Genomic DNA, 25,798 nt, shown 5'->3' with positions numbered 1-25,798 from the left:
AACGCTCCCTGCCATGCGATGGCCCCGGGAGATGACGTGGGTGAGGTTTACTGCAAGCCTTTTAACCGAAGGAGCCCTGGGCTATGGCGCAGGCTGCTCCAAGGGGGGCTGTAGGGGAGGGTAGCTGCAAGCACAGGGTGGCTGAGCTCCTTCCTACAAACATCACCAGCTGCCTCCAGCCCAAGCCTGAGGAGCTGGCAGCCGGCCTGCCCTGCAGAGATGGACAGATCCCAGGAGACACTTGCTGCCTCTGAACCAAAATCTCTCATCTTCTTGTGGTCTTCTGTTCCCACCTTTCATTGCAAGAATCTGAGAGTTGTCATAAAACCACAACAGCTGGTGCTGACAATTAATTCACTTTAGAGAAGGTCTTCAAGGTGGCTGCTGGGGAAGAAATTAATGCTGTTTAAGCCAGTCTTTGTCAGCTCCCAACCTGCTAGCAGGCACCAGGCTGTAAAGATGTACTGCTGCCAGGTTCTGCTTGCAGGGCTGGATCCCACCAGCACAGCACTGCTCGGGGGCCAGCATGCTGTGCTGGTGGCTTGCAACTGCATGGATTTCTGGGTGGGTTTTTTTGTTGTTTGTTTTTTTTTTAATGGGTGTTTGTTTTGGTGTAGTCTGAAACACTGCTGGCCCTCAGGAAATGTAAATACTTGCCCAGGATGGTACAAACCCCACCTCCATCCTAACTTATTCTCCACTTCACCTGTGTATAGGTATTATTTTATGCAGAAAGAGCAAAGAATGGGACTTTATAGCTGCATATCGCACCAAAGCCACAGTTCCTTCCTCTTACCCATTGGGTATTGACTGGGTCAAATGTTTCCAGTGGCTCTGCATGATGCTCACCAGCATCCTGGGTGAGGGTCTGCCTTCCCATCTTTGAGGTCTACTGGAAGTGCTTCCCACCCCAGCCACGGCCATCCTGCACAAGCAGCATTCACATTGAACATCACTGATGCACATGCAACTGTCATAAACTTCCGTTTTTCAGCCCCACAAGCCAGAGTAAATGGAGAAAAAATAATAATAATAAAAAATCCCTCTCCTACTCCTGGGCAAAAATTGGCCTTTTTGTGAGGCTGAAGTGAGAATAACCAGAGTCTGTTAATTGGGACCTACAGTCAGCTGTAACAGGGAAATAAATTAGCAGCCATGACACAAAGGAAACAGAAATGGTAGCAATTGCTCTCAGTTTTATGGGGTTTGGGTAAGACCATTTGAGATTAAAATACAATCAGCATGTGCTACCACTGCCCCTTACATCTAATGGATGTGGGAGAGAAAGATTTGCTTATTCAGGTATCATACCACAAAGTACAGCAGCTCCAAGAGTACATGTAGATTAATATTAAGTGGCAGAAGAGATTTAACACACCTGTTCGGAACCTCATGTTTTTAAAGCATGTAAATCTAATGGGCCCAAGGTGAATAAAACCAGACAGCAGAAAAAAATGGAAAAAATCAAGACAGAATTAAAAGTACAATTATTTTTTAGTTAGAATTCCTATCCAGTGATTTTCTGTTGCAAACAGACATTGCAATAGGCCCCATCCTACTGTGAAAACATCTGCATTTATCTCAGCAGCTGCACACAGCGTTTCCCCATGAGTTTTGTCTAGCCTCAGCAGCCTATCGAAGCCATAAAACATCCTGCCTGTGCCAGATGTAGGATGCGCATCCCAGCGATGTGACCGCTGCCTTATAGCTCAGGAGGACCGGGGGGGGGGGGGGGGGGCAAGGAGGAAGGCTCAACACCTCTGCCTAGCCACAGGGCTTGTGGCATCAGCTGGCTGCTATCCTTTCAAAAGTGGCTCCAAAGGCAGGAGACATCTTTGCTTCACCCTCAAACTCTGCTCAACATGGGAGAAGCTGGGAAAACGTTTTTGGACCTTACACCTTGCGCATCTAACAAGGGAAGTCAAGCAGACTGGTCCAGCTGCACGGAAGGGGTTTTTAATAACAGGAATCTTGGAGAAACAAACAAAGAAATGCTTTTTCCAAGGTGTTCCTCCAAAAATGTGGCACATACAGTAGTGGTTGCAGGACAGAGTACTGCAGGCCCCCCTCCACATGTGGTGCCATTAGCCTGCGGAGGGATGAATAAACAGGAGACGGAGGGTACTGCAAGGAGTGAGGCAGCTCTACCGGGGCTTGTCGTAACACCCATCTCCGAAGCAGGCAATTACACACGCTATGAAGTCATTCAATAAACACATTCAGTTCTGCAGTCAGCCTAATAGGCTGTAATTTAACTCTATTTCACTTCAATTGAAAGAAAAAATAAATCAATAACTGATAGACAAGCCTCTTCTCAAGTGGCAGAAATGCTTGTTATTGTAGCTCTAAACCAGTACTCCCTTGCACCGTGGCTTTTATCATGCTGTGCTGCCCCGGGATCCCACAGCCAAGATCTGAACAGCCTTTACTCACTAACCTGGCTTAAATTCGTTAACAGAAACTCTTCTCCATAGGCAGAAGGAACTCGCCAGCTGAGATATATTCCAAAGAACCCCCCTTGCTTTCCTGGAGCCTCATTTAAAGTCCATTCTAGCCTACAGCTGCAGCAGCCCAGATTTCCTCCTACCTGCGGAGCTGCGATGTCCGAGAGAAAGGCAAGTGTGGGGGGAGCTTCCGTGCATCAGAAGGTGGCTGAGATGTCCCTGGACCCAGCTCTGGTCTGGAGTAGCTGCTGTACAGCTGCCTCTCCCGTCCTGCTCTATGCCACGAGGAACAGGACACTTCAAAGCAAGTCTGTGCTTGGAAGAAGTTATCTCAGTAGCAAATAAACCAGGAACGTCCCACAGAAATGCTTTTAAATGTTAGCAACCTAGTAATGAAACACTCAGTTTGGTACAGAATCTTATTTTTTCCAAAGCTGTAAATGATCTCTTTCGGAATCCTGCGTCCACACGGAGTTGCCCACATGCACTGGCCCTGCTTCAGGGAACAAGGGTCTCGCCACCAAGTGGGAGCTCAAGGCAGGGAGCCGTGGCCCTTTGCTATCGTCACTGCCAAGTCCAGAGTGGCAACAGCCATTGGGGGGCTGAGACTCTTGGGGCTCAGGCTCCCCCCAGGTCTGCTCTGGGCTCCTTGGATTTAGCACTGGCAGTAACTTTTCTCAGTGCTAGTGATTTTCCACGCCCTCAAAGGTGCTTCTGCCATAACTTCCAACTGAGCAGATGGTACCACTAGTATTATTATTCAGTACTGTTAGTGAATATTTATTCATCAATATTTGTGCTGTTCACCATTGGGTTCAGTTCCCCAGAGTCGGGGTGATGGAGCCATCAGGAAAGCAACTGCAGAACATGAGTGACCACACAAGTCCGTGTATGATGATGGGTTTTGTCGCACAATTGCTGGCACCTAAGCAATGAGGAGTGAACCAGCTGTCACTCCCATTGTCATCAGCACATCTTTTGCCTGTCATACTTTTTCTACCTGAGGCACATCACTGGCCTCAGAAGCCCCCAGCCCTTCCCTGGGTGGTCCCAGTCTCTTAGCAGGTGGCAGATGTGCCACCTCAGTCTGCCTTCAACTTCCCATTCCAAACCGCCTGTGCAAGCAGCAGCACAGCCCACCCTGCTCTGCGGGTGCCCCACGGCGGGGGCCAGCATGGGTGACCACCACCAGCCAGCCCTGGGCGGGCCCTTTGGTAACAGACCTGCAGACATGGCACAGGCGGAGAGCCCGAACAACCCCCTGCATCGCAAGGTCACCGGCTGCGGAAAGGGTTCTTGCATTTCCTTATAAAACAACCCGAGTATCATCGCTTCTGAACCACATCCGTGAGCTAAGGAACGACGATGGGCAGCCAAAGTTTCCCTGCAGCTCAGGTTCAGGTTAGGATGCGGTGCCAGAGGCTTTCCCCAGATGAGTGAAAACTATTTGCACATTGAGACTTGTTCTTAACGCTTCTGCTGGATCTGCCAACTGACGAGAAAAAAAATAACCCACCAACTACCTTGCCATTCACCCAGAGCCTGCAGTGTGAATTTGGGAGCCTCCTTGTTAAAAGGAATAATTTATGGATGACCTGAAACAGGACCTTGCTTGGGGGGCTTGAAATAAAGCCCCCCAAAACCACACCAGCCACATGAACGTGCAGCCTACTCCAAGCCCAGGCTAGGGCGAGCAAGCGTGCTTCTTGTCAGCATCTGCCCCGGTTTCTCAGCCCCTGCTTCACCACAGACCTTTCATCTGGTGCTGGTGCTGCACACAGGGCTCAGCAAGAGCCGAGCCCAAGCCAGGCAGGGCTTCAGCCTGAGCTGCAGCTGAAAGGTCACGGCATCACCACGCCAGCCATCACGCAGAGTGGGCAGAGAAGCAACCGTGCAGAGCTGCTTACAGCGTCCCAGCAGCTTCATTTCTCTGTGTAGCCACTGAGTGGGAGTTGTGGGATGACATTTAGGAGGGGCTTGTAGTGACAGGCTTTGAGCAGAACATAGCAAGCCATCCAGCAGTCACTGTGCCTGGCACAGATTTTTTCTGACATTCATTGGGCACCAGAGGAACAGGAGCCAAAGTTGGTCCCTGCTGGTGAGGTCATGGAAGCATCCAAAAAACCATCTTTTCATTAATCTCTCGGTCCCTTTTCATCATCTGTTGTGAGGATCTCCTCCTGCCTCTGCAGCGAGAGGCACTCGCTAAAAGAACAGGCACCACCGAGGCCCAAAGGTGACCTGTCCCCAATAGCAGGAGTCAACACCTCACCCCGATGCCAGGCTGGTCCATGCAGCTTGCTGTGGCAGCTCACCTCCTTGTACTGCAAGCTTACTAGAGACGCTGCAGCAGTTACCTGGGGACATTCCCAGAGTAACACTACCCAAACTGCGTACTATAACAAAAAAAAAAAAGGGATTGATGATATGGATTTGTGCCTACAAACCCACCAGCAGCCACACTACAGCCAGCACTGTGCTAAATGGTGCAGGCAAAGCAGCAGCAGTGCCAGGGGAAGGACATTTCCCAGGTAAGCCCTTCAAGTAGATTTGGGAAGAAGACTGCAGTGCAGCAGACCCCAGTCAGCACAGCTCCAACAAGGAGCTGCGATATTGGCAGCAACCGCTGCCTGTCATAGAAATCCCATGTCTGTCACTTTTATTTCATTAGAAGGGTCAAAATGCAACAGGGAATTCCCAAACCCATCCACACGGCTACACTGAACCATCTACAATTCTTCAAAGCAGGTGTGTGCGCTCCACACTGGCTGAACACGGCCATTCCTGAGATTTACCTGTATTTTAAGCCGATAAAACCCGCGCTTAAGATTTTGGTTAGAGGGCTTGGGGGCAGCCTTGGTTCCTAGAGCCAGATTACGTACGATGGGATGGGAGAAGAAGCCTCTGGCTGTGCCACTGCTGTCACCCGTGCCCAGGCAGCGAGGAGCAGGGCAGGCAGCAGCCAGCAAACCAGGAATAGCAGCAACAGCAGTGTCCACCTTCACCTTCTGCTCCAGGGAGAGGGTTTGCTGAAACATGACATTTAAAGGCTTCCCCCTCAACTCTGCTTTTGCGTACGTGTATGCGTACGTCTACGTGTACCAGACGCGTACATCGGGATGCACGTACACGAAGTTTATAGATGCACGTGTGTATTTCTGCAGAGCACAGCGCGCAGAGCGGTCCCCCGTCGCACAAGCCTCCTCCTGGCAAACACATCCAGGGCCACACGTAATATTAACACACCAGCATCTCCGGTGACCGTTTCTCTCCCAGAAGGAGCTCTAGAGAATGTAGCGACAGAAACTTTGGTATTAGCTGACTCAAGGGCTCCACCAGGAGGTAAACCAGCCCGGATCACCCCTTCGGAAGGGCTGGAAGGAAGGTGCTGCTGGGGCAAGCTGGGCAGGGAGGCCAGACTTGCTGTGGAGCCACGTTCAAAGGCTAGGGCAAGGAACTGACGTGGTGCAGAGCCAGCCCGCCAGGGCTCCGGCTGCGCTGCCACGCACACCATGTCCTCATCTGCTGCAAAAATCTTACCAGTCCAGCAACACGGTCTCCAGGCTGTCAAAAAACAGCAAGAGCTTGCTAATTGTCCTGCCTTCGCCCCCTTTGCTTTCCCAGCAAGGGCTGGGAGTAGTCACAGACACGCTGCACTGCGCAGTGGGCTCACGACGGGCAGGCAGGGCTGGGAGCACGCTGTCGCTTGCGGCTGCTGCTCATCAAGCCCTGGGCTTTGCTACAATCCTTGTGTCCGCTGAAATGAGAACCCCGGGAGCTACGGCGGCCGTTTTGGATGTGAAAAGGTGGGATTCTACCCGTGAGCCTCAGCTTCCCTTGCAGCCCCCAGAGACATGTATCTGCTCACCTGACCATTGAAGACATGTCCGCCTCCATGAGACAAACCACCCAGAAGCACCTTCTCTGTCCTGCTGGCTATAATGCGAGTCGTGCACCAGCCTCGCACTCCAACCCAGAACACACAGACTATACACTGACAGGATGCACCGCACCTTCTCTCCCACGCAGCCCCATCAAGCCTTTTTAAGCGTGATGAACCACATCATGAGACACGCAGAGCCAGACCCAGCTTGCCCACCAGAGCGCTCGGAGGCACATGGGTTCTGCCCAAGACCCAGCACTGATGGAAGAGGAAGCAACCTTCTGCCCTTCCTGCCTGTCACCAGGAGGCACAAAGGGGAGCAGGGACCAGACTTTTGACCTGACACCCCTGAGCGCACAGGTGCCATCAGGTGTGAACCTCTGCCAGCTTGGACCCAGCTGGCCAGCGCTTGGCTGCTATGTCCAGGCACAGTCAGGGTGCCTGACCCAAGGGCACAATGCCCTTGATATATCAGATACCATCCCATCAAAATCGCGTTTCTGGAGTGTCTCTTCTTTGAATCGAAGGGTCTCCCAAGAGATACACCCTTGAGCCAGAAAATTCCAGAAGGAAAATACATTTGCTTGCTCCCTAGACGGCAAATCCCATTCCCAGGAACAAGAAACAGCAAGTCGAGCGCTCACAAAGTGCAAGACAGCGTATGGAGTACTCGTAACTTTCTCCCACAACCCAAAAGCTGTGAACAGCAACTTACTCCAGCACGGCCCAATTTTATCATTTCAGATTTCCCAAGAAAGCATGTCACTAGCAAAGGCATGCTCCTCTCCACTTTCAAGTTTTATTGAAACTACATATTTTACACACAAATGGAGTGGGAGCTGTTGTACCAGACTTTGGTATCTCATATACATTTACAGAACCTGAGCACATAGTAGTTTCATATTTGGATATTCTCTATACTCTCATCTTAATTCACAACACTCAAACAAAATGCATTTTTAGTACTTCTAGTGACATAAAAATAGGTTCCATTCTTCCAACAACAGACCCATTTACAACATTTTCTCCTTCTCCCCCATCAACAAAGTATTTCCAAAAGGCGTTGGATTTTTCTGAGTCCATAGTTCTCTTGCAGTTGCAGGATGTTAGTGAGGGACACCAGCTTCAGCTTTTCTCTGTATTCTCCAGGCTCCCTCTACCCCTCCCAAGTACCATGTGTCAAATGATGCAGGCTCTTCTCTAGGAAACAAAAAACCAGCTGTCCTGCTTCCATGCTCATTACATACAACCTTTCACTGAGACCAAACAAAAAGAGTCCATTTTGCTGCTTATTTTTTACACCAGAACAATTGTTCACTAGGAACTATGCGAAGGCAGCGGACCTATTTGATGGAACAAGGGTACTGAGGGCTATGCCTGATCTGGGCTAGCAGGGAAATATCACTTATACCACCCCATCACTGATAACCCTGGGCTGTCGGTTCCATCTCATGCCAAGCATACTGAAAGCAGCACAAGATGTCTGCAACAATAAAGAAAGACTGATACAAATCGCTAAACATTATGAAAAAATGCTTGGGTTTAACAAAGCAGAACTCTTTGTCTAGCTGATGTACACTCACTTTGCCTTTGAAAAAATTGAGCACATCTATTTGCAAATAAAATTCACCTACAAGTGAATAGTATCCCTTCCATCGCAAGTACCACTGCAGTACGTCAGCCATTTTCCAATCGCTCCATTCTCTGCATTGACAACAAAAAAAGTTTTTTTTAAAAAAAAAGCTTTCTGGCACACATTGGAACACACCAAAATCCAAACAGCAGTCCCTTTGTAAGATGCTGCTAATCCATACTACTTTGTTTTTGAAAGGTACAATACCTTCCTCCAGAAGCTCTTCTGTGACAATGGTTTCAATGGCTCACATGAAACACACAACCTGAAGCACCTCCATACGTTACCAGTGCTTCCTTACAGCCCAAGTAGTACGTTTGTAGCACCTCAAGGGATAACCCCTTGGAATGATAGGCCTGCTCACCCTATCAACACACAAGTGAAACTGAGAATGAGAGAATCACCCAGCACAACAGAGGGAAGAGAGGAAACACCCAGAGCTGGCTGTTCCAGTGTCCGATGCCGATCGCAACTCAGCGCAACTACAGACTACTTAATAAGGCACTTGTTCAGAGAAGCAGGGACAAACAGGCAGCACAAGCCAAAGAACTACAGGATGTCTTTCTTCTCCAGTACTAACAGGCTTGCCTTTTCAAGGACCATTCAAAGCCACTAACCTGCTCAACAGCAGCTGTAAGACAAAAATTGTATTTGCTTTAAACCCCTACCAACAGCCATCAGTTTTGCAACTAGAGTAAAAACGTTTTCAGACAGAACCCAGGTTCATGGGCAGATCAAACTGTATCCCTGGGTTTAATAAGATATTGAAGTTCAAACCTTATTAATGTCTTCCCACACTCACTTATTACCCTATCTGCAGCAGGACGAAAGAGAACAGCTTTTACTCTAGACCAAATCTATAGCCATGAAAATAGACTGTGAAGATAATTTATAGCAACATATATACATAGAGTGTTACCTCATCTGGTTTTTAGATTAAAATACTCTAACATGAGGTAAATACGTAGCTTGCTTTCTTAAAACAAAATCTTGAAAAAGTAGTAGTATCCAGGTCATTTTTAAAGACAGCAATCACAGCAACTGAGTCAAGGGAATCTTAAAAAGGCCATAATTTTAAAAAGAAGTCATATAAATTTTTTAAAAAGGACACACACCCCCCCTTTTTTTTTTTTTTTAAATGACATGGAGAGAAACATATTTACTCCTCAAACAACATGAAAACCCAGGAAACAAATTCCAGCAGACTCCCATTCCAGGACAGGAAATGAAGACAACTTCACAGCAGAAAGTGAGATGAGAAGAGGGAAACAGTCACCATTTTTTGCCAAGTTATCAAAAATCTGCATCCAGAGTGAAGACATTGTCCATTGTTTCTGCCATAACAGCAAAACGCTGATATTCTGAAACCCGTTTCTCAAAGAAATTTGTTTTTCCTTCCAGAGAAATATTCTCCATGAAATCAAAAGGGTTTTCTGCATGAAAGACCTAAGGAAGGGAAACACTATTAGACCGGTGTTCTGATAGGGGAACACTGCTTTAAAAAACCCCAACAAACAGAACAGTCAAACCCTTTCAAACTAGATCATCCCTTGCTGTAACGTGCTGTAGAATCTATGGACAACTATCCAAGCAAATTCAGTCCTGTCACTCCCCAGGAGTTCGGTCCATGGTGAAGTTCACCCACGCAAGGTGCTTATTATCCTTCGAGCACCTCAGCACTTGAGCACAGCATTAAGTTTCCCATTACAAACTTGCAGAGCAACTGAAGGGAAACAATGGCCTAAATTGTTCTTGCTCTTTCAAATAGTGAAGCGTATGTATTAATACTGTGGTTTCGGCTGTCACTCAAAGAAAGTGCAAGCGCTAAATAAGACCTGCTCCCAGGCACATTAAGCACTGCTCTGTGCTGACAGCTTTCCTGGGCTGTCCTGGCAGGCCAGCATTTTGGACGATTGCACCTCTTACCTTTGAGAACCCAAGTTCCATAAGTAACCGGTCCGCAACAAATTCAATATATTGTTTCATCAAAGTGCAGTTCATTCCAATCAGACCTACAGGTAACGCCTCTGTTAGAAACTCCTAGAAGTTAAAATACAGACGACATTTAGAGAAATGAAATTTAAGAAGGGAAAAGGAGAGAAGATGCCTGTGCTTCACAGTAACACATTTATGATATTCCAGGCTCCCCAGGCAGTTGTCTGAATAAATAACTTGCATCACTAAAATCAACAAGTGTCTTCTGTTTTCAGTAGTTGTTTCTATCTTCCTTTATTTTTAGCATGTTTTTCTGGAAAAGGCACGAGAATTTTTATTACTGTCCCTCTCACCTGCCTTTCCCTACACCCCTGGAACATCCCAAGTTTCAATGTAAGCCTGAGCTTCAACTTCAATAAAACCGACAGACCATACTAGTGGGAGCAGGAACAGATCCAGAAACCTCCAGTTTTCCTCGGGTTCCAGCCATTATAGAATGACAGACCAGAGAGGACAGTGATATATATATGAGTGCTGAACCCAGCCATGTGTATGTTTAGGCACCGATGCAATACCAGACAGCATTGTAAGGCAAAGCTGGGGCATTCATCATCATCACAGTAGCTAGATGACAGCAGAAAAGAAAGAGTAAACTGCAATCCTGCCAAACACTCAGCAGTGCAGAAACTTGTATTTGCAGATGGGTGGTAGCACTTCACGTGAAAGAACCTGACAGCAGCCTCAGAAAAAGTCAGAGCCCAGCATGGTACACGTGGCCAGAACAGACCCTGTCTTCTCCAGAGGACAAGCAGGGATGTGTACACAGCAGGGAGATACAACAATCCTGAAAGGACAGAGGTAAACAAACTCTTCCGTAAGAGACAGCTGTGGTTGGACTAGGCGATTGCCGTAGGTCCCTTCCAACTGGAACTATTCCATTCTGTACTAAAGATGGTCTTTCCTCTTTTCCATTATTAAGGACGAAATCAGCTGCCAGCTTCAGCTTCTCCCAGTTGCTCAACATCTGAATCAGAAAGTCCCTCACTCTTATTGTAACCATTATAGAAGAGGGCCAGGATGGTATAATGCATCAGGGATCCAGGCCTGAGTCAAGTATCAAATATGGAATCTCAAAAGTTAGAAATTAATTTGTTGATTTCTGCACATAAGACTGGTCCTGTGCTGCCCATGGTGCTGTCACAGCTGGGCTTACCTGCTCAATTTCAACCGCATTAACAATGATCTCACGGACCCGTTCTTCTGATGGTCTGTTCACTAAATAATGGAACATTAGGCAAGCAAAATCACAGTGCAGACCCTGAAACAACAAAGAACAACGGAAAAAAAAGTAATTTTTTTCCCTCCTCCACATAGTTTGCACTTACGCTGGGGCAGCCTCATTCAGGTTGAAGCTTCCTAGCCTCCTGCTTCTTTGACAGTCTTAATGTTACCACGTGTAGCAGGCATTTAATTTACAGCCCAATTAGTAAGATCTGAAATCCAACACATGCCACCTACGCCAAAATAATGCTCAGCATACATATTTCTTCAGGTACATATTTTTGAGAGCTGCTTTACTGTGAGGGATCCCACAAAGAACCCTGCTGGGTCCCTGCCTCTCAGAGATGGATTTGCAGAAAGAGTCCTACGTCAAGACCTGCAAAACTACCTGCTAGTTAACAGACTGTTTACCTGCTCTCTGCTTTGAGATTTCTGTACAGAAATACTTGTTTCAAGTTCTTTTAGTAGCATTTCTTCCCTTGCTTCTCCTCACAGAATTTTCAGAAAGGAAGATTCAGATTAGAGTCACAAAATCCAAGACCAACAAGTTCTTTCTCCACACAACGTGCAGTTACCGCAAGGAATGTGCCGCCACAACATTCATAGGGTTTTGACGCTTCAGGCTACGGTGCCCCAACTCAACCCACCTTTACATTTCACCTAGCTATCCTGTACAGAGCCCAGAAAATTGTGTTCTTTCCCAAGATTTCCAGAAAAACCTCCAGTCTGGATAACTGGATAACATCGCATCAGATGAGCGATCCCTCACAGTCCAAGGGGGGGTACCACACAGCTGCTCCAAGAGGTGCCTCAGTCGCTACTTGAGCTTGCCTGGCTACAGCTTGAGCCTCTGGTTTCAGCCATAGCCAGCGCTGCTAGACTAAAGGAACACGGTGCTACCATCTCTCCTCTCAACAGCAAGGTGGTAATTACAGTCTACAAGCACCATGAGGGCACACCCAGAGTGGAAACCCATCAGAAGGATTTGGCAGACTATGGGCTACGAGTGCTATTGTTAACGAGGGTCAAAACAAAAACCAAGCAGCAAAATCTTTTTCAGAAAGGCTACGAAGTGTTTGTAGTGATTCAGGTCATGAAACAGCCCTGAAATAAAACATAACCGGGGGAATACTCCCCCTCTAGGGACAGCATTAGCTGCCTGCTGCAGGGCTTCCTGCGGTCCTGTCCAGGGCACCAGCACCAGCACAATGCAGGACATGCCTGGCTTCTCACCCAAACCAGTATGCTCCGTTGACTGGTGCTCCCAGCGGCTTTGCACCTTTAAGAATCAGAGATGCACCAGCTCAAAGAACAGCCTGGGAACAGAGCCTGCAGCTCAAAAAACATATTGAGCATTAACCACTTATCTGATCAGATGCATCAGAAAACAGTTCATGTAGTTTTCCACTGTGGATTCTTTTTACTGCCACTGCTTTTGTAACAGCATTTCCTGGTTTGCAATGCAGGTGCTGTGTGCACCAAGCCTTACCCCTCATAACAGCTCTGCAGTTGGAATTACGCCAGCGGAGCTCAAGAAAAATTCAGTCTTTTGGTGCTCAGCTCTGCAGAGAAGTACAGTCACAGTGCTGTATAGAGGAACTATATAGAAATGATCCTTCTAACAAACAAATACCTCCTCACTCAAATGGATCAGTTCATGATGACTCAGAAACAGGAGACACAAAGAAGGTCAAGGCTGAAGAGCTGTTTGGTTTTGCTTACTGATCATATCACTTTCTTCAAAAGTGTCTTTTAAATTAAAGGCATCTTGTAAGATGTCTCCTTTCAAAACAGTTTATCAAATCCATGGAAATTACTTCCATTATGATAAAGCTCTTGATTCTTTTAGACCAACCCTGTTAAGTTCAAACCACTGGCATGTTTATACTGTACACAAAACTGGTCTTTCCACTTTTTCAGCGCTGACAGCACCATAAGTTGTGCGATGCCTTAAAGACAGGCCCCAACTGTAAGCAACCGCTGCCAGCTGGCAGGCAGCAGCACAGGAAGCAGTGAGAAGAAAAGGGCACTTGTCAGCACGTGGCCTGCCACATTCAGTGTGCTGACACACAGCCCCTTAGACACATCACATCTTCAGCTAAGAAGCACTCCCCTCCAAGGCAGCTCTGCAGCTGCCCCTCCCAGGAGATTCTATCGCTGCACAGGAACACCAGAACATGGAGGGGAGCGCTACCTGCTGCTACTGCAGCAGCCCACCACAGCTGGCTAGACGGCAGATGCAGAAGGCCGTCTGCAAGCTCTGGGACCCACAACTAGGGGCAGATGGGGAGAGGTACAGGAGGCCACTTGAACTCGACTGCAGCAGCTAAGGCAGAGAGCAAGGCCGAGTCACGTCCTAGCTAGGTCCTTGCCCAAGCCAGCCCCCACTGCAGCAGGAGACTATGCAATCCCACACCAGTCCTTAAGACAGCCAGGCCTTTGCCTCCCTTCACAGCACAGGAAAAGAAACATCCCCTTCAATCCAAAAAGTCCACCCTTTTGATCATACTATGCATTGAGGTACTGCTAACAGTTCTGTTTACTCCCTTTAAAAACAGGGGGACACAGCAGCACCTAAGACTGTAAGTTCATTAGTAACATTTAACTAGAGGTCTGCTTCTTTCCCCTTTTCACAAATATTCTGGGAATAGCCTGCTCCCTCGCAGGACTCCAATCTTCATACATGTCAGAAGTTACAGCTCCTCCGTCAGGCTGCAGGAACAGGGTCAGGCACTGCTCTGGAGAAAGTACCTCTCTTCTCTGTGCTGTCTGGCAGGTGATGTTAAAGCAGTCACAGAAGGATTACTGCAGGAGAAGCTCTAGAGAGCATGGCCTGCAGTTACCTGGCAGGTAACCAGGACCTCTGTCCTACCAGGACAGTGGACCTTCCCTGGAAAACCCTACTGCTGACGCTGGCTAGCAGAGAACCTACTCAGACTACTACAGCCTCCTTGGCCTCCACCACTGTCAACATTAAAAAGGCTCCATTGTACCCAGATACACATCCATCCCCTGCTCACTGCTGGATTCTCTTTTTCACTGGTTCCTACCCAAATACTGCCTTCGGCTCTCTTTGCCCTTGCTTCAACCCTCCCTGCCACCAGAGGTGGGCCACTCTGGCAAGACTATGGGATCTTCGTGAATATAATTCTGCCCTTCCCCTGGAAACTCACTTTCCTTCCCAGACAGTATGTAGAACATGACAAATTACCTCATCTCTGCTAATAAGTTCATTGGAGAAAGTCAGTCCAGGCATCAGGCCCCTTTTCTTCAGCCAAAATATAGCAGCAAAGGAACCCGAAAAGAAGATGCCTTCAACTGCAGCAAAGGCAACCACTCTCTCACCTGTTTAACATAACACATTTTCAGTTAGACACAAAATAGCGTATTGCTCATCAGGAAGATGCACTGTTTGCAGCAGACAGACCAATGCTGGAGAGGAGTAAACCCCTTTGCAGCACCAGGTGCCGTATCTGACCGCATCTTTTGGCACATCCTGAGGCATACAGGGTATACACATGTAACAGCACTTAACCACAGGCAACCCCAGCAGAACTGAAGAACCAGGGCACCCACTGAAACTGTCACAGGTCGGAAGGGAAAGAATGTAACTGTCCAAAGTGGCCATGACATTGGTAGTCCTTCATCGCCTTCTCCTAAAAGGCAGGAAAATGGCTGTATGACTAATAGACAAAACTGAGAGAAGAGTCAGCCTTCTATAAATTAAACAGAAAATCCTACACCTGAATTTCTGCTTGTTGAGAATCTACACAAAACCATATTCTTGCAAGAGTGGAAGACCACAGACCATAATTCATCAAGAAGAAAACAACAATTTGTGATATCCCACCTTTCATCAAGGGAAAACACAGCATTATTGGTCCCAGTTCTCCTTACTCTCGACAGGAATGTATTTCTTCAGACTGCAAGACCATCTGACTGCTTGGTAAAGACACATCATTAGATGTGCTCTATTTTAAACAGCTTCAAAAAATCCATGAGTATATTCTAACACAAAAACCTTTTGCATTAAGTGCTGGTGCCTTCTTCCAGTGAGAACTGCATAGAATTTTGTTTAAAAAAGAAAATAACCCCAAAAAAGCCAAATGTCCCACATCCTCTATGGGATGCAAATGCCATCTGCTGGTTCATCTGAAGAAATTCAAGTTAGAAAAAAAAGCGTGAAGAGTGACACGATCTTAGTAACTTCTATGACGCTTCTAGGGGAATAATTTGTCTGGCAACACTAAAGATCTCTTATGTTACTTCTAGAGAGGACTGGAGGAAGGCTGCTCGTACAAGATAGATTTAATGAAGCACAAGACTGAATATTGACACAGTTTTTACTATATTCCACCTGACTAGCTATAATACAAATGAATGCTGAAACAAAAATTACCCACCAGCAGCACCACATAACGTGAGCACACGCTGGGAGGCTGAGACTCCACAGAACAGATACAGCAATATGGCAATTGAACTTTCAGCATGAGAGACCACCCAAAGCTGTGGAGACCCACTTGCAGGCCAGGTCCCCAAGCTGGAAGGAAACACCAAGCAAACAAGCCAGCCAGCCACTTTCATATATCGTATCTCATAATCTGGAAGACCTGGCCCCCTCAAATGTTTTAGACTTCAGAAGTTTTCTCAATAAGATGAAAATCCAGAAGAGCAGAAATATACTTTACAAAAATGTGGATAGGATGCATGAAGTTGGGGACCAGGGGGTGGAGGGGATATTGTTTTTTGGGTTTGGGAACCTTCTGATTCTTGGCATATCCCACACTGCTGGAAGCCAAATGAAAGAGATGAAGATGAGGCTCCACACACAAGAAGCAAAGGCAGACTGGGAGAAAGTGGGATGTTCCAGGACAGGAGAATCTACAGCTACAAAAAGAACCTCGCTCAAACAAGAGCTGTGAACAACAAATACTGCAAAATAATGATATTCAGGTTTATTTTGTTCATCTCGCTGAGTCTTTCCATCTCCTATGCTTTCTCTAAGTATGGAGGATATTTGGTTTAGAAAATTCACCAGAGTCTGACCATTATTCATTTCAGCTACAACACACCCTTCAGAGTCAACATCGTAAGCTGCATGCAAAACCCTGGAAAGGACACCCTGCACCACACCGATAGAAGCTGAGCCAGTGTCACAGCTCTGAAATGAGGTACAAAAGCTAGAAACCTGGTCCCAAGAGCAAATCAGAAACACCAGAGACAAACGATTCTCGAACCCTTTTTTGCTCAGGCTCAGTCATGCTGTTACCAAAAAAGGGCTAACATCACACAGGAATTTGTCTGTGTGAACATGAACACAGGAAAAGCCTGAACTTGCAAGATTCCAGCTGCCCAGTTCTGAGCACCAGAGTACAAAATAGGAGACAACTGGGTGAAAAAAACCTGTAACTCCTAGAAAACAAGGTCTACAAGCAAAAACTGAAGAAACTAGGCTTATTTGGTATAAAGAAAAAAAAAGACAGAGAAACCCAAAGCATTTTTCATAACATGATTCTAGTGAGCACTGTCATTACTACATCACTTTAGCTGAAGATAAAAACACGCATGCTCACCAGAAGTTACTTCCAGTTCTTTAGTTAAACCAGAGACCCACACGCCACATCTGTGGAGAATTTCATTTCATGTCCCAGGGATGCAGCTCACTCCCAGAGGGTTAGCTTGTGACATGTGCAACACAAGTTTTTAAGAAGCTACGCACCAAAAGTGGATTCTCTGTCTTCAATCCACTTCAGAGCCCAGTCTGCTTTCTTCTTGACACAAGGCATTGTTTCAATAGCATTAAATAAGAAATCCCTATAGAAGAAAACAAAGAGAAAACATCAAAATAATAAGAATGGATTTATGTATATATCTGCTCTGGTTGTCCCCACTGGCTCCACCAGGCAGAGGCACCCATTACACTAGACTCTGAACTAACCCAAGTAAGAAACCATTCCCACCCAAAAGGGGTGATGGTCTCCAATAACAAGGACACAGGGAGGCAGATGGGCAGTAAGCAACAAACCCAAGGTCTCAGTGGAGGTGAGCTGCAGATAGGAAGTGAACTGAAATGTCCCACCCCAGGAGTGCCCACCCATCAGACCATGCTGCCTCTCAAGACTCCAAGCCAGATGGCAGCCACTTCCTAGACACCGAGCTAAACCTCATCCTGCCCAGCTCCACAAAAAGGAACCAGATAATTCCCACGGGCACAGGCTCTGTTCCTGTGCTAAACACCTGAAAGGAAATCTTGCATTCCTCCTACTGTCACCACGCAGGATGCCACCATGGGCAACCAAGCTCTGCCTGACCATCGCCATGGTGGACCCTCTAAGGGAAAGTGCTTCTTTTCAAACGTACTACTATTGAAACCAGGAAGTTCTCCAGACAACAAAAGTGATGGGGCTTTCCAGAGAACCCAGTATTTCAAAAAAAAGCAGTTCAAGTTGTATGAAAAAACACCGACAACAAAAAAGCTGAAAGGATGCAATATATTGATTACATAAGTTAGAAACACCTGTTGGATCATGAGCACTCAGTTCCCCAAGGCAAACCCTTTGCTGATGTCAGAACAAGCACCTCAGGAGCAAAATAACCATAAGGAGCTTGTCCCAACCTTTAAGAGCATTTCACATTGCCTGCACTTCCTGTACTCAAAGATCCACACAAACATTAATGACACTCCCACGCATGTCTGTTGGTCAGTAATAGTCCTCTCCATTCTGGGGGTCAGGCAGGCAGGCCTTGAAAGCTTTAAGGAACTACCCCCAACTCCCCCAGTAAGTCAGGATGAAAGAGAAGACAGCTGCTGCTGCCCAACAGTGGTGCCGCTGGACTAGGTGACAGATTTCTAGAGGTTTACCTTTTCTCAGGGTCTTTGATGTAGGTGTCTATCAGCAGGCTGTACATCTCTGAGTGAACGTTCTCAATGAGAATCTGAAAGCCATAGAAACAACGCGCTTCTGGGATCTGCACCTCCTGACTGAAACGTGCCACCTATCAAAACCAGAAAGCACAGCAATGAGTACAGTAAAACCAGTCCTGCGTGACAGTACTCTAAGCTTAGCAGGAGAGACAATCAACCTCTACCACAGAGAAAGGATGGGAGCAGTTCAGCCCTGCTTTACTCACAGGTCTGTCAACAGGACAGGTGTGGTGCAGAAGAAAATAAAGCAAGCTAGCTATAATAAGTAAACACACCTGCTGTGCATATTGGATAGAGAGCTGCAGTGAAACATGAGGGCACACATACACAGGACAACAGCAAAATATTGCAATAGTAAACACTTCATACTGAACAAAGCCTCAGACTTTTTGTTCATCGTTAAAAAAAATAAAACACTATGACATAAGATGTGTTTCTGCAATATATGCACATGAACTACGACATATTCTGCATGTTACAGACATTCAAGATCTAAACGGGGCATTTGCAGTCAGATACCACTGATAAGCTGTGATGAGACATTCTGCAGCCCAGAACTGATTTCAGCAGAAAGATTTCCCCACCTTTTTAGCAGCACCCACTTGCAGCCCTAAAAGATTCTAGGACGCTGTTCAGTGAGAGTAAGATAGATTTTACCAAAATGAAGATGACAGAGCATGGCACAGCACAACCCTTCCCTACTTCTCATCTAACACAAGTATGGGAAGAAGTGTAAGGTTCTATTAAGTCACTGAGAAATGCAGATCAACACAGCCAGGCAGAAGGGTGAACTTAAAAACTGTGTCCAAGAGTGATGTGATTTGGAGTCTCACTGACCAGAGTAAACCAAATTTAACTCAGGCACTGGTCCCAGAACAACTTGCTTACTCCCCTGAGCAAAGGTGAAATGATGGGAAGAAAAAAAAAAGTACACAATTAATAAACTTATGCATTAATGTGAGAAGACCCAAAAGAAAAGCCAGTAAGCCAATAAAATGAGTAAGTATTCAAGCCCTCTGTAAAGCCTTCTCACCAGGTTTTCATTTACAATTCCATCACTGGCTGCAAAAAATGCCAGAACATGAGAGATAAAGTATTTTTCATCTGCTTTCAGCTTGTTCCAGTGAGGAAGGTCCTTTGACAAATCAACCTAATGAAAAGAAAAAAGAACGTTATTGGCCTTTTGAGTTTGTCATTCTGTAAGAACAGAAGCAGCCCAGTCAAATAACTAAGGCAGAGTTCTGGCATTTGCTCTCAGATCTTTATATGTAGAGGATTTAAATACGCGTGACTGTAAAAGACAGCAGACACACCACAGTACTGACGTCTCCCTCTACAACAGTAACATCAACGTGCTTGCTTTGCAGTTTACACTATTGTAATTTGGAATAAAAATCAGTGTCTATTGAATTATGAGAAAATGAGATTTTGAGAAGCGTTTGTATCTTCCTGTCATGAGCACAAACACACACCAGCAAGCAGAGCTCACTCTGAGACACTTAAACTCTACTTGAAATAAATGCTGGTACTCCAAGGAACTTGTACCCAGGTGTGCCAAAAGAAGGACCGAGGGGACATTTGCCTTTGGCAGATGTTTGCCCTCCATCCTGCCAAAGAACGTGCCAGGGTGAACACTGCAACTGCTCTCGTCTGCCAGACTGAACTCTAGCCACAGTAGAAAACCACAACCTCCCTCTCATAGGTCTTTTTTGTTTCTTTGGAGGGATTTCTGAACTGCAGCAGCAGTTAAGTAGGGCCAGATGTGAAAAATACAAAGGCAATACATAATTACATATGCATATATGCGTGTGTGTATATAAACACACAAACCAGTTCTACAGTTAACTTTCCAGTTCATTTGGAAATGCACTGACAGATGGCAGGACAGTGTAAGAAGGAACCAGTAACATGGTAAAAGGGCGATGCTGGTAAGGCAGGATTTAAATGCCGTTTCTTAACAGTTTAAACCAATCTCTACTGCAACAGGGCACAAGTCTCCCAGGCAGGCAATGGAATAGCATTTTCACGGAGAGTTGCGCCTCACCATTCCAGGATGCTTTCTGGTCTATTTAGACCCTGCCAGCGCTTGCAGCTCACTCCTCTGCAATGGCAGGTCACTGCTCACAAATGAGCAAAGACTGCAGAAGCTTCAAGTTGGAACAACGAGCTCCGCTGGCAGGTAACCTCTCCAGATCACTGCAGCACTCAGAAGCCTCTGCTGCTGCAAACGTAGTGACCTGAGGACTGCTGAGGTCTGGCTAACCAGCAGCCTCGGGGCAAACCTTACAGCCTGCGTTATAACACAGGGCAAGCATCTAACCAGGGAAATCAGGAGTCACTTAGAAGCATTTTTAGAAAATACCCGATTACCACCAACTTTCTGGAAATTAAGTGCCTAACATTAAAGAACAGCATTCACGTGAAATTTCCCAGGGCATCTTACACAGTCGAGGAGTTAGTTGCAGATACAGAGCAGGGTACGAGCTATCTGTCCACAAATCAGAGCTATCTAACTTAGGCTCCCTCTATAGCCAGAGAAGCGCCCCAGGATGCAATTCCATCTTGCCCTAAACCAGCTCTGCCGAATTGCCCTATGGAAGCAGCTTTCCTCATGTTTGATGCAACTAACTCCAACCCTTACAACACAGAAGCCACCAGCAGAGCTAGGAAGGAAGCCCCAGGACCCCGGTCTGAGTGCCTTGTGCCAACCCACCGGCCCCAGGGCTCACCTCTTCTGCTGTCCAAAAGGAGGCCTGCGCCTGTTTATACATTTTCCAGATGTCTGGGTACTGGATGGGGAAGATGACGAACCGGCGGGGATTTTTTCTGAGGAGAGGCTCCTCATCAGGGTCCAAGCCATTTTCAGGCACGCTTGGAGAGGAGCTCTGAAGATAAAGCACAGTTCTGGTTAACGTTGCCATTACTTACTCCTCCTCTTCCCCATATCCCAAAGATGTGGTCCAAAAGCCACCCATGTCACTCAGGCACTCACCTGCCCACCCCAGGTGGATGCTCTACTCATCCCTGGGATACCTGTGCCCTCACCCTCCATCTGTGCTCCCACTGCTGGGGTGGCAGCACTACCCGTCTGCCCAGCTTCACCCAGTGCTGCTAACACCAGCCGCCCCTCCCAGCTGTGCCAGCACCAGGAAGCGCCCGACACCTGCACGCTGCAGAGAAAGCCCTTCCCACCGCAAGGAGAAAATCTGCCCCGGGAGACGACATCAGTCACCGCAGCACTGCACCCGGGGAGATAGGTGAGAGGTCACCGCACACTGCTGCCAGCCAGCATCCAGCACAGCTCTGCGAGGCTCACCACCCAGGTTACCTCCAAATCCAGCCACCTGGGCCTGGATGGACTTTCTTAAAAATGCCAAGAGATCACAGCAACTAATCCTGTTGGGTGGAAGAATAGCCCTGTGCCTCAGTGAGCCTCTGTGTGGATGTTCATGTGTGCAATCCTGTGGTGGGCAGAAGGCAGCCTGCACATCAGCACAGCTCCAGAGGCTGCTCTGGAGACTGTCCCTTGAGCGCCGATATGAAGCTCTGTGCCTCTCTTTCCAACAACAGGCAGCAGAAAAATCCCTGCCTGGTGTCACCCATCCCCACGCTGCTTCCTCTGTCAGGGCTTCCAGAGAATGCCTGTGTACAGCTCTTCCTCAAGAGAGTTATCAGCCCACCCGAGGTGGGGATGGCTGGTGTTTAGGACAAAGTCAGTGAACAGCAGCATGGAGAGGGCATTCTGTGAGTAGGGCCTTCATGTCACCTCCAGCCGGGGACATCTGCTCCTAGGATCAACACCAGACAGCAATCCTGCCAGGCACATCACCAAGCACCTACTGAAGAGAACCATTGTGAAGAGCTGTCAGGACAGCACATAACAACCTCTCCAGAAGGCCTGGTGACTCACACTGATCAAAAGTTTAGCCAGCAGGACACCTTTCTGGGTCAGTTCTGAGATCCTGCTGACAGTGCCGTAGAGGATAACTAACCACAGGCAGTGTATGAGGTACTATATATAATGCAGCAGGGAAGGGGAGCAAAAGGTTTTAAATACCGTTGCTACCGCGCTCCTAGGAGGTGCCAAAGTCCCTTCCCTACCCAGTCTGCTTGTAGCCACTCACACAGTAAAAAGTAATCTTTTACTTCAGTTTGGGAAATACCCTCAAACAAATAATTCTGCTCACGTTTAACAAACGCACACACATGTACACTGGATAGCTGGCCTATGTACCACAGATACACAAAGCAAACACACCAGGAAGCACCTTCTGGGTTACAATTTTACCACTTTATTATATTTTTAAGTATTATGCAAGTACATCAGATTTCCCAGCATCATCTTACGGAGTCTCTGCTGAAGGCCACGAGAGCGCAAAACCTTTTGCATTTGCCAGGATGCAGAGATGGTTGCAGTAAACCATTGGAAGTGCCGCAGAGAGTCTGGGCCCGGTGTGTATGGCACCCTGCCTTAACACGCACCTTCTCCAGGCCTGCCATGCAGCTAGCCCCTCCGTCTGCTTCTGCACCAGCCATCATCCTTGGAAAAGGAACCACTGCCAAAGTCTTCCTCGTTAGCCCAGCATTTTCTTCCTATGCTACCTGAGGACTATCCCCAAGTGTTTATATCAGCAGTTACTAACTTCAGCCTTGCTGTTCCCAAGTCGTTGAAAAGCCAGCAGGCAGGGCCCATAACACCAGGAGATAACTTGAAAAGTACTTCTGGCGTACCAAAGTGAAGTGGAGCACAGGAAAACCCAAGTTCCAGTATGGCAGGAAAACCAGAGACCAGCACAGAGACAAGGAGCATTTATCATTTTTCCAATGGCCTTTAACAGCTGCCACGCTGCAGACCACAGAGAGAGGGATCATCACACCAGAAATACTGTCTGCACACAGCGAGACAGAAAGGCAAGAGAAGAAAAGGTCTGTGACACAGTGTGTACACTCTGGGAAGCCCTGATGGCAGGACAGCAGAAGGATAGCTTCCTGGAGCTAAACACTCCGAGTGATGGCATGACCTCGAAGAGGACTACCACACAGTTCTGGAAAATGGTACAAGTTTTTTTAAAAAATAGGTGGCTTTTTTAAATGTTAATAAAGGAAGGGTCGGCCCACAGAAACTACACCATACTGGAATCTTCTCCTCAACCTATCTCCCACCTCCCCTAAGCCCTTCTGGGGTAGAGAGGAGTTTCACAAGCAGGCTTGATTTCTTAGTTGACAACCAGACAGCTGCTGGCCCCAAGACAGTCCAGTCTCTCCATTTTGGCTTCCATCCCTCTTAGCAAAAGTTTTATCAAAAGCAATACTCGTTACCTTTCCTGTTTGTTAACGCAGTACATGTCTTGGTACAACTCAGCTGAAAATTCATGGAAGATACTACTCCAATTCAATTTGGGATGTACAGCACATTCGGAGTGCTGCCAGGGCTTCAGAACAGCCACCACCTTGTGCTGAAGGACACAATGCATTCCCAGCCCTGCCTTCCTGGCCCCGGGGGGCACTGGCAGAGGTACGGGAAGCTGGAGAAGGTAACAGTCACTAGGGCAATACACCTCCCGCTTTCAGTCTGCACCCTGGATCTTTTCCCTGATCCTATGATGGTTCACAGAACGGTCAACACTCATCATCATAACGAATAGTGTCCAGTTTGTAATGCAAATGTGCTACTTGCCGTTCAGACAAGCACGGAAGAGCTGAAGCTAGCAGGCACAGCCCAACCTCTGCTCTAGCAGAGTCGGCCAGAGCAGACTGCCCAGGACCATGTCCCGCTGAGGTTTCAATATCTCCAAGGATGGAGATCATGCAACCTCTATGAGCAACCTGTGCCAGCATTTCACCACCTCGACGAAAACCAGAGTGTTTTCTTACATGCAAATGGAACCTTCTGTGTTTCAATGTATGCCTATTTCCTCTGGTGCCATTATGGAGCACTACTGAGAAAACCCTGGCTGCATCTCCTTTATTCCTTCCATCAGGTGTTTACACACACTGATGAGATCTTCCAGAGCCTTCTGTTCTCCAGGTTGAGCAGTCTCGGCACTCGTGGCTTCTCTTCATGTGACAGATGCTCCAGTCTCCTAATCATCAGCCCTTTGCAAGATGCACTCCAGTATATCATACCCCAGTTATTCTGCAACTGTTAAACTCTTCTGGTGGTGACAATTAATTCAACGGACAACAAAGACTGCCTGGTGGTACTGAAGCTCTTTCCATTAATTTTAAATTCAGCAAACTAGGAAACAATTAACATATATACACAGGTACAACCACCATCGCACAGCAACAGCTGTTGGCCTATGCGTGCAAGTATCTCAGTTATATGCCCTTTATCAGTTGTTGCCAGAGAAAAAGCTCAAGGCCCATCACGATATGTATCCATAAGCCCTCTCACACCCAGGCAAGAGGTGGCTCTGAGGCAGCCCAGGGCGGTGCAGACCATGCCAGCAGCGAGGCTGGTTAGATCGCCGGCACCCCGGGAAGAGGCAGCACCCATCGCACAGCACGACGCTGCTGGTTCCTTACGCTCAGGATGCACAGGATGGCCGTTTGCCTCCGGCAGGCCAGAACGAGCTTCACAGTGGGTACAGCATTCTGCTGTTCACAGGGGGGAACGTTTTCTGGGATTTTTTAGGTTTGTATCTAACACAGCACAGCCCAGTTTCTGGAAACTTGAGTACTGCTGAGACACAAAGGTTCGGGAAGACCACGTGGGGCTCTGTGCCATGAAGATCCGCCACCCTCCCACACCCCTGCCTGCCTTGGCAGGGTCGCGCCGGGGAGAAGCCCCAGGAGGGAGCTCAGGCACCCCCCGGGGCCGGGCTCCCCTGGTCGCGGCTGGGCAGCCAGCCCCCGCAGCACCCAGGCCTGCCCCGCGGGGGGCTGCGGGCACCGGCCCCGGGCAGGCAAAGCCCGGCGCTGCCCAGGCCCCCCCCCCGGCGCCGGGGCCCGAAGCCCGGCCGGCCGCTTTTACTCGCCACACGCACGTTCCAGTGGCCTCCGCGGCGCCGGTGCCCGAGGGCTGCGACCCGCCCAAGCCCTTGCGGGGCAAGGACGTGAGGGCGACCCTGCGCCCTTCCCAGGGCCGTCACGGGCGCCACACGGAGCCGCACCAGCAGGTCCTCAGGGCGGGCGGGGGTGAAGCCAGCGCGGCCGGGTCCCCCCGGTGGCAGCCCCGCGCTCCCCGGGGAGGCCTGGCCCGGCGGGGAGGCGGCAGCAGCTGCCGACAGCCGGGCGGCACAGGAGGCCGCGGCGCCGGCGGCCCGGACAGGGCCCCGGACAGGCAGGTGGCGCAAGGCCTGGGACGCGGCGCGCAGGGCTGGGCTGCCGCCGCCCCGCTGCCCCCCAGAGCCACCCGCACGCCCACACCTCCCCCGGGCGGCGGCGGCTGCGCGCCCGGGACACCCGCCGCAGGGCCCGGCCCCGGCCTTACCCGCCCCGGCCCGGCCGCCTCCTGCAGGACCGCTGGCCCCCGCCGCTCGCCCATGGCCGGCGGCGACTGGGCCGCGGGAGGGCGGCGGCGGGCGAAGGGGAACGGCCGCGGCCGCTCCTCCCCCCGGGCGGGCGGGCGGGGCGGGGACCCCGCGCCGGTGGGCCCAGGGCGGGGAGGGGCCCGGCGGCACCGGGCGTGCGGCGGCACCGGCGCCAGAAGCAGGTGCCCGGGGCCGCCCGCCGGGCCGGGGGCAAGCGGCGTA

The 25,798-nt window shown here is 48.6% G+C and overlaps 1 protein-coding gene across 2 annotated transcripts; it reads right to left on the bottom strand.

Annotated features, from left to right (window-relative positions):
- Window positions 1-1,176: 1,176 nt before the first annotated feature.
- On the bottom strand, window positions 1,177-25,645 carry RRM2B (ribonucleotide reductase regulatory TP53 inducible subunit M2B). 2 transcript variants are annotated; one of them, XM_037379852.1, is made up of 9 exons: window positions 25,537-25,645; window positions 20,831-20,986; window positions 19,135-19,251; window positions 18,039-18,172; window positions 16,896-16,990; window positions 14,388-14,521; window positions 11,109-11,213; window positions 9,887-10,000; window positions 1,177-9,406 (listed from the first exon to the last, which is right to left on the bottom strand). In XM_037379852.1, exons 1-9 carry the CDS (start codon window positions 25,588-25,590, stop codon window positions 9,254-9,256), a joined length of 1,062 nt encoding a protein of 353 aa, XP_037235749.1. In that variant the 5' UTR covers window positions 25,591-25,645; the 3' UTR covers window positions 1,177-9,253. The 2 variants fall into 2 exon arrangements, with proteins under 2 accessions (XP_037235749.1, XP_037235750.1); XM_037379853.1 differs by lacking the exon at window positions 25,537-25,645 and adding an exon at window positions 21,294-25,472.
- Window positions 25,646-25,798: the final 153 nt, after the last annotated feature.

The sequence above is a fragment of the Falco rusticolus genome, chromosome 3, assembly GCF_015220075.1.
Source record: "Falco rusticolus isolate bFalRus1 chromosome 3, bFalRus1.pri, whole genome shotgun sequence".
Lineage (NCBI taxonomy): Eukaryota > Metazoa > Chordata > Aves > Falconiformes > Falconidae > Falco > Falco rusticolus.
Note: the sequence above shows the minus strand (reverse complement) of the source record. Positions and strands in the feature narration are given on the sequence as shown.